Source organism: Stylophora pistillata, chromosome 1, assembly GCF_964205215.1.
Source record: "Stylophora pistillata chromosome 1, jaStyPist1.2, whole genome shotgun sequence".
Taxonomy (NCBI): Eukaryota; Metazoa; Cnidaria; class Anthozoa; order Scleractinia; family Pocilloporidae; genus Stylophora; species Stylophora pistillata.
In genome coordinates this window covers 49243684-49252760 of record NC_142519.1, presented here as the reverse complement: position 1 = coordinate 49252760, position 9077 = coordinate 49243684, and the positions used below count along the sequence as shown (strand labels likewise).

Here is a 9077-nt window from a genome sequence, read left to right as displayed (position 1 = left end):
GATTTGAAGCGTAAGCTTTGTTTTCAAAGCCTTGAAAACCATAAGAATGAAAATATCCGTACCGCTTAGTAATGCGTTTGAGTGATTTATTGAACATTGTCTATGGTTCTGAAAAGATTAAGACTCCGGTAAGACCGGGAAATCTTTCTGTTGTCGGTTAACAGTCAGAAGCGATGAAACCAAGAAAGGAAATCAACATAAACTTAAGGTCTTAAATGCTCGGAAAATATCTTTATCCTTCAAATGCTCAAATGAAAGCGTGAGGAGCAATATAATTCTTATAAATTTGAACCGCAGTACAGACAAGCATCACTGAACTGAGGCGACAAACTGCTAGTTAACTAAAGGTAATTCAACTACACACGGAAAGATAATAGGGAGATTTTTTATATCCGGGTTGATGGTTTGGTCAATTAAGTGACAGCTTGAGGATAATCTTTATCACAACACTGAATGTTATTATAAATCGAAATGTTTTGCAACACATTTCTGAGTCGTTCGAATAACTGAACGTTACACTTTCTCTTGAGACTTTACTTTTATGCCAAACCCTGATACATTAAATTAAGAGAGAAAAGTTTACATCCTTAAGTTGAAGTTAATTTCATAGCGTCATTAGAGACAATATTTTCTATGGAGTCAATCATTAGCATTGTTGAGATAACGTGATTTCAACTGTGCGTTTCCGTTTGATAAGCTAATTCAAGAAATCATTGTTTTAGAATTAAGGACAGGTTTGAATTATTGGGTAAAAGAATAGCACATAGAATCGTATTTTGCATAAACGCACGCGAGAAGCTGGTGAATACGATGACCTATAGTCAGTACTGTTTAGATTTCATAAACCGGCGTTGTAGGTATTCATTTAATGTTTGCCTACTGGGCAGGATTAGGTTTTCTCTGTTGGATCGTACTCACTTACGAGCTCAAAGGAGACTTATATTGAGATAGAATAAATATATGAAAAGCATATATTTTCATATATTTATTCTATCTCATTTATCACTTTCACGGGTTCATTACGAATCAACTTAACGGCCTGCTCTCAGTTGGCTTGTTAGCTCAATTGGTTAGAGCGCTGCACTAGTATCGCAGAGGTCAGTGGTTCGAGTCCCGTACAGGCCTGATTTTTTTCAGGTCTGAATTTCATGAAATTTGGAAGTGCGAAAGGTTCAAAGGTTTCACATATGGAGAGAAAAGGAAAGTTGTGCAACAAGGTGGACTTTGTAACAAATGTCTTGTAAAGGGACACATAGCTAAGGAGTGCCCCAAAGTGAATTTCAAGTGCCAGAAGTCTAGTTGTGGAGGTAACCACCACACTCTAATGCATCGTCACACTACAGGAACCGGAGGAGAAGCTAATGCTGATGCTGAACAACAATCGCGAGCAAGACAAGAAAATGCTTTGCTTCCTAATGTTACTGGGGCCGGGAATGATAGAGAAGTAACTGTAGCGGCCACTGGGGCCGGAGAAAACCGAGTTTGTCTTGGGATCCTGCCTGTCAAAGTTCAAGGAAAGGGTAGCGACAGGATGGTCGAAACGTATGCTCTGCTTGACAATGGTTCGGAGGTGACTCTGTGCCATGAAAGGCTGGCAAAGGAACTTAAGCTTAATGGAAATAGACTTAGTTTCACATTGACTGGAATGACGGGTTCAGCCCAGGTGGAAGGTTGCCTTGTAGATTTGGTGGTGAAGTCCTTGGATGAATCAGTTACTGTCGAATTGTTGAATGTGAAAACAGTCAATGATATGCCAATTTCTACAAGTTGTATAGCGAAGACAGAAGACCTTACTAGGTGGCCTCATCTTCGAGACATTGACATTCCAGTGCTAGAATATGGAGAAGTCTTGCTATTGATCGGGCTCAAAGAGAATCCTGGCCTGTTCCTTCCACTTGAATGTAAATCTGGTGACCACGATGAGCCGATAGCTATCCGATACAGCTTGGGATGGACAGTGATGGGTCCAATGGAGGGTCAGAAAGGGGATCACGGTTGCTCAGTGAATTTTGTCCACACGAAGGAAAGTCAGTGGAGGCAAAGGGGAGTCCACGCCAACACTGAGCCGTTTGATGTTAAACACCATACTGATGATGAATTCTTACATCGCCAACTCGAGCGACTTTGGAAAACAGATTTTGGTGACTCTTCCGTTGGAATAGATCCAACGATCCAACCATCGATTGAAGACAACAAAGCCTTATACAAGATGGAACAATCCCTGCAAAGAGTGGGTGACCACTTTCAAGTTGCTCTGCCATGGCGGGAAGAATTGCCTTATCTCCCCAACAATAAACCAATGGCGGAACAAAGGTTACAACTTCTGAAGAAACGACTGCTTAAAGATGGAGAGTTGCTTACGAAGTACCGAAGTACGATGCAAGAGTACATAGTTAGTGGGCATGCCCAGAGAGTTCGAAGGGAAGAGTTAGACGTGAGAGATCGACCAGTTTGGTACCTTCCGCACCATCCTGTGACCCATCCGTTGAAACCAGGAAAAGTAAGAGTGGTCTTCGATTGTGGTGCAAAGTATCATGGGACCTCCCTTAATCAGCAATTATTACAAGGCCCTGACTTGGCAAATCCTTTAGTAGGAGTATTGATCAGATTTCGCCAAGAATCTATCGCCATCGCAGCCGACATTGAGGCCATGTTTCATCAAGTTTACGTCGAGCCCAAGGACCGGGATGCGTTGAGATTCTTATGGTGGCCCAATGGAGACTTGAACGAGGAACCGCGAGAGTACTGCATGGTGAAACATCTATTTGGGGCGACCTCTTCTCCATCTTGTGCAAACCTTTGCCTCAAGAAAACAGCATCGATTTATCAATCAGAATTCGACCCTGTGACAGTTCAAACCGTGAAGAAAAACATGTATGTCGACGATTTGATGAAGTCTGTAAATTCACCAGAGATTGCAATAAGGCTGTCTTCACAACTAAGAGAATTGCTGGCGAAAGGTGGCTTCAGGTTAACAAAATGGCTTAGCAATGACCGGAAGGTGTTGGCTGAAATACCACAATCTGAAAGAGCAAGTTCAGTGGTCAACTTGGACATAGAAGATTTGCCCACAGCGTGTGCGCTTGGTTTAAAATGGAATATAGAGACTGACAAATTCATCTGGGAGGTGTCAGCCAAAATTCAGCGATTACTGGAAGAGAAGCCAATGACTAGACGTGGAGTGTTGTCAGTTGTTAGTTCATTATTTGATCCACTTGGTTTTATCTCCCCCTTCATAATGAAGGCCAAGCTATTACTACAAGAACTTTGTCGGAAGAAGGTGGGATGGGACGGTGTCATTGGTGAACAAGAAAGGGTTCAGTGGTTACACTGGCTAGAAGACCTTCCAAAATTGCAAGCATTCCAAATCGAACGATGTTTTAAGCCGAAGAACTTTGGCGAAACAAAGAATGTTCAGTTGCACATTTTCTCAGATGGATCTCGTGTAGGGTATGGAGCAGTAGCCTATCTACGCCTTGTTGACGTTTTCGACAACATCCATTGCAGCTTTGTCATGGGAAAGGCACGGCTGGCCCCCATCCACGAAATCACGATTCCAAGGTTGGAATTATCAGCAGCAGTTATCTCAGTTAGGCTGTACCAGATCATAAGTCGAGAAGTGGAAATCAAGATAGATCGAGTGAAGTACTGGACGGACTCTACTACCGTATTGAAATGCCTTAAAAATGACACCAAGCGGTTTCACACCTTTGAGTCGAATCGCCTTACCATGATCCGTAGCATATCATCCACCTCAGATTGGAGATACGTCAACCGAGATGAGAATCCAGCAGACGATGCATCCAAAGGCTTGAGGCTTGACGAGATGATCAAGAACAAGCGGTGGTTAAATGGTCCAGCGTTCCTTTGGGAACAAGAATCCTGTTGGCCAGCAACCATTGAGGTGCCCCCCTTGAAAGATAGCGATCCTGAAGTAAGAAAGGAAAGCCGAATCTACACCACTGTTGCTGTACAAGATTCAATAGGAGGTTTGATACATTACTACTCTTCATGGTGGAAATTGAAGAAAGCGTTTGCGTGGATTTTACGCTACAAGAAGTTTCTCTAGAGCAAAGTTTGCAAGCAGGAAGTATACGATGCATCTCCTCTAATTAGTTCAGGAAACATAGTTGGAAAACTAACCGCACTCGAGCTGCAAAAGGCTGAAGAGGAAATTGTTCGTCAGGTCCAGAAAGCTACCTTTCCAAGGGTGTTCGAGGCACTCAGTAACATCTCGCCTGGCGCAAACAAACGGTTGATGAAGAAGGCACTAAAGAGGGAGGGCTCCTCGATATTCCAATTGAATCCTAAGTTGAGAAACGGGTTGCTGGCAGTTGGTGGAAGACTAGAGAGTGCTCCTGTAAACGAAGATTTGAAGTATCCTTACATTCTACCCAATAATCACCATGTGACAGAACTAATTATTCGGCACAACCACGCGAATGTGGGCCATATGGGCCAGGAATCTGTGCTATCATCACTGAGAGAAAGGTTTTGGGTCATAAAGGGACGCTCTGCAGTACGACGTGTATTGAGAAAGTGTGTTGATTGCCAAAAACGAAAGGCACCCACCGGAGAGCAGTTCATGGCAAAGTTACCTGAAGACAGGATCACCCCACATAAACCTCCATTCACATATGTCGGGGTGGATCTTTTTGGCCCCATAGAAGTAAAGCAGAAAAGAAGTAGAGTCAGACAGACAGACAGACATCTATATTTATACAGGATAGCCCCTTCAGTGTAGTAAACACTGGTATCAACGGGGGTCCTGTTACCCACCCAACCCACCCCAGGGGAGGACATCCATCACACAGTAATCTCGTGCGTGGGAAATTAACGTCTCCTGCCCCTAACCCTGCAGGAGACGGGACCTCCATTTATTCGTCCCTATCCGAGAAGACTAGAATATCTAACCAATTCTTGATGTTAAAGAAAGGAAGCATATTCTTCTCAGTTAATTTTAAGACCCTGAGTGTTGGTCCGGCCGGTATTGAACTCTCGACCTCCCGCACAGCAGTCCGGCGCTCTCCCAATTGAGCTAACCAGGCGGCGGTAAGTCAAGAGATATGGATGTATTTTCACGTGCTTGTCAGTCCGTGCCATACACATTGAGGTTGCAAATACTTTGAATACAGATTCTATGATCAATGCATTGAGGAGATTCATTTGCCTGAGAGGATGTCCCGAGGAAATCAGGAGCGACTGTGGAACGAACTTAACTAAAGCAGACAAGGAGTTGAAAGAATCGATTGAAGAATGGAATCAGCAAAGGATCGATGGATTCTGTGCTCAAAGAGGAATTCAGTGGATCTTCAATCCACCTGGGGCAAGCCACATGGGAGGGGCATGGGAAAGAATGATCAGGTCCGTACGTCAAATCTTGAAGGCCCTATTGAAGGAACAAGTGGTCTGTGACGAAGTGCTTCACACCGTGCTGACTGAAGCGACTAACATCCTCAACAGTAGACCCTTGACACGAAACAGTAATGATGTTATGGATGAAGAACCGTTGACCCCAAACCATCTTCTAAACTTGCGACCATGTTCCAGTTTGCCCCCAGGAATTTTCGACAAAGAAGATCTTTACTGTCAACGCCAGAGGAGACAAGCGCAGTACCTGTCAAATCTCTTCTGGAAACGGTGGATTAGTGAATACCTCCCGACCCTTCAAGAACGAAAGAAGTGGAATGAAGCAAAGGAGAATCTGAAAGTGGGAGATGTCGTTCTGTTAGCTGACAAAAACTTTCCCAGAGGACAGTGACCACTCGCGCGAATCATTGAAGTCTTTCCTAGTGAAGATGGGCTTGTGCGTTCTGCAAGAGTTAGGACCAGTTCCACCGTCATGACCCGCGCGAAGCGCCAAAGACAGAGGGAGGTGAAAACGACAGTGACTACCCTCGTACGTCCAATTACGAAGCTGTGTCGTCTTGAATTGTCAAATTCCTAGTTAGTTAGAATCATCCGGTGATTCTTCGATCACACTTTCATGTAGCACCTTGACGTTATGGACGTGTCTGTGCAGCGTTACAAAGTTTTATTTGACGAAGACTCTGATCTAACCTTATAGACTACAATGGCCTGGCATTTGACATTTGTAACATATTTTGAACTGGTGTGGATCTATATGGACGACAAAATAATTAGGTGTATTTACGCCGGCACCTGATGACATTGATCTAAGTTGTGGTCAGTTAGTTTATATTGCTTGTATTGAGTAGCTTCGCGTTATTTCACGTTAAATCGCACTGGTCGCAAATAGCCTTTGTAAATGAAATAGTTTGTGTAAATTTCATTTAGGGGCCGGTGCAACTCCCATTGCGGGCCTATGTTCACGTAAACATCCGGGCAATCTCCCATGTGCTTTGAGAGGAAAAATCGTCACGTTCATTTTCAAGAATGTTTGGTTGCTGTTTTATTGTCATTGTTTGAAAACCCTAAGCTCGAACAGTCGGTGAGTTTTCATTTCAGTTGTTAATGTTGTAATTTCGTTTGTTTTAAGCGTGTTTTCTGTTTGCAGAAAACCTCTCCTTTACTGGCGAGTCGAGTTTTCGACTCGGGCAAATGTTTCTGTGAAATAAACAACAATAATTATGTCAAGAGAAGAGTGTTCTATTCCCCAACATTTTCAAGACAGCTTGGAAGCTGAGTTTTTAAGACAGTTGGTTTAATGTATGAACCAAAAGCAAATATTTTAACTGGGCCATTTCTTAAGACTGATATGAGGTTTCCTCTCCATTGTGACTCCTCATCTGCTCCATAATGTTAGTTGATGTGTTCTATTTTTGCCCAGAATTTGAACTGACAGCTGTTATGCTATCAAACAATTATACAAATAGTTTATTGTCGGTGACCTAAGCTGGTGTGTGCTGTTCCCTATTTCCCACTAAATGAAGTTTTGTGTCCAAGTCTTGTTATTCTGCATTGGAGCTGAAGTAGAGGTGTAACATTTGCAGTTCTTGCCTTGTAGCTTTAAGTGTTTTTGTCTTCCATAGAAGCTTTAAGGAGGGATAAAGGTTCCAGTTCCCCTCCTAGTCTTAAGTCTTGTTGGTCTTCTAAAGGGGAGACGGAAGGACTTATTATACTAGTTCTTGCCTCTTGGGCTTAATTTTGTTGCCTTCCACAGGGGTTGAAGTGAAGGACTAGGTGGTGCTTGATGGATTTCGTATAGTTGCAGTTGATCCAGAGAAGGGAAATGGTGTTTTAAGGGCTGTAGGCTGATTTATTCTGGGTAGTAAGCAGCTGTATTGTTGTATTTCAAGTTAACCCTTTTCTCTCGAGTTGCAAAGGGTCTAGTAAGATTAAAACTATGCAAAGGTTTAATAAGAGATTTCCTTCTACAGCATGCCAAGTGTACTTGAACTTTTTGCACGTGATTGACTAATAATATAATTTGTTTTTTTTAAAGCTAACTGTTGATAACTTAGTCACTGAATTCTCTCTAATGGCTTAATGCCCCCCAAAAAGCTTGAATTATTTTTTTAAAATGAGACCAATACTCCGTCAATTGATTCTGAAAAACTGCCTTTAAATGCTTTGTTAATTACCTTGTTGCATAATTTACCCCTTAAAGGTATTCAACTGTTTGAAATCTGAATTTTCTATTAGCAGGTAAAATGGTTACAAATATCTTTATGCTTTTGTTATTTTTTACCTGATTTTCCATAGCCTTCTGTTGATGATCTCACTAAAAAGACCACCTGAAAAAACCCAAGCATGCATGCTGTTAAGTACACACACGAAGCTACAGTCAACTGCAACTTACCATCTGCAGAAAGAGCTTGAGATGAATAGAGTTGTCTTCTTCATATCTATCTTAACTGGTCCATGAGATCAGCTACAGCATCATCTTTCCTGGAATTAGTAACGGTTAGTAATATCATCTTTTATCGAAGTGGAAATGTTAGCTCCCGAAAATGAGCTAGTCTCTGAAAGTGCACTTAAAGTGGTTTCTCAAACAGAGCAAGGGTCATTAAACTGCCAAAAAGCGCATTTGCCCCCGAAAATGGGCTTCTTCATGCTGCCCTAGAAGAAAAGTTGAGTGCATTTTTGCCTCCAAATGGGCCCAGAAATCCTGAAATAAAAGATGTTAGTAGCACTTACCTTCTTTCTGGAAAAAAATGTGGTATTAGTTAATGTTATGTTAATTGTACTTGTAGCCAATTTATTTCAGAGTAAGACACAAAAACACAGAGTTTTGCGAGTTCTTATTTTTGAAAATGTTACATGAATCATTTTATTAGTTAATCGTCTAGGGTAGGATGCGCTTTCCTATATGAAAAATTTAGCATCTGTCAAAACCTGAAGTGTTCTTGTGTCAGTAAATGTTGACATCCCAATTAGAACATTAATGGTGTCCCAGATGGTAGCTAGCTAACGAGTCAAGGTCGTTACCAAGCCTATATACGGTAAATTGGATGCCAATACCTGGTGTTGAAATCGAAGGCCGGAGTGATAGCCGAAGTGAATTTGAAGCTGAAAGCCGAACTCGGAATAAAATAAAACCCACCCACCTGGTGATATCTGGCAGACCTTGCCCTACCTTTCTGTGGGTTGGTTGCTGTTCACATGAGGCTGGGATGTTGAGTGAGGAGTTGATTTTGCAAAATTTGGTGACAGCCTGCAAGCTGACTCGTGAAACAATTAGCTTAATGTATGTTTGAAAAGCAAATATTAATACTGGGCCATTTCTTAAAACTATATTATGTTGTCTCCTCTCCAGTGTGATTCCTTTTCTGCTCCATGATGTTAGTTGATGTGTTGTATTTTCGACATTAATGGGCCCGCAATTTGGACTGATAGCTATTATGCTGTCAAAATACAGCATACACTTAGCCTAGTTTATTTTCTCTGTGACCTAAGGTGGTGTGTGCAGTTCCCTATTTCCCACTAAATGAAGCCTTGACAAGCGGCTTCAACTGGAGTTAAACCACTAAACACGATAGAAGTGGCAAATGAGCACACTTCCCAGTTTAATGGCCTAATTTGTCCAGTTAAATTATAGCAACTAAATCGATGTCTGGTTGAACCTTTGGCCAAAATGGGTTGCCGCAATAATTTTTACAATATAATTTGGTTGA

At 42.0% G+C, this 9077-nt stretch overlaps 1 protein-coding gene across 1 annotated transcript; it reads left to right on the top strand.

Moving 5' to 3' along the window:
- Window positions 1-71: 71 nt before the first annotated feature.
- Window positions 72-5761, top strand: LOC148742900 (uncharacterized). The gene is made up of 4 exons (XM_088749082.1): window positions 72-128; window positions 1163-3989; window positions 4122-4685; window positions 5136-5761. Exons 1-4 carry the CDS (start codon window positions 72-74, stop codon window positions 5759-5761), a joined length of 4074 nt encoding a protein of 1357 aa, XP_088605208.1.
- Window positions 5762-9077: the final 3316 nt, after the last annotated feature.

Bases quoted from the DNA above. Each gene is read 5' to 3' on its own strand.
- LOC148742900 (XM_088749082.1), top strand. From the start codon at position 72: ATGCGTTTGAGTGATTTATTGAACATTGTCTATGGTTCTGAAAAGATT. The intron at 129-1,162 runs GTAAGACCGGGA...GAAATTTGGAAG, and splicing joins CTGAAAAGATTAAGACTCCG to TGCGAAAGGTTCAAAGGTTT. The intron at 3,990-4,121 runs GTTTGATACATT...TAATTAGTTCAG, and splicing joins TGTACAAGATTCAATAGGAG to GAAACATAGTTGGAAAACTA.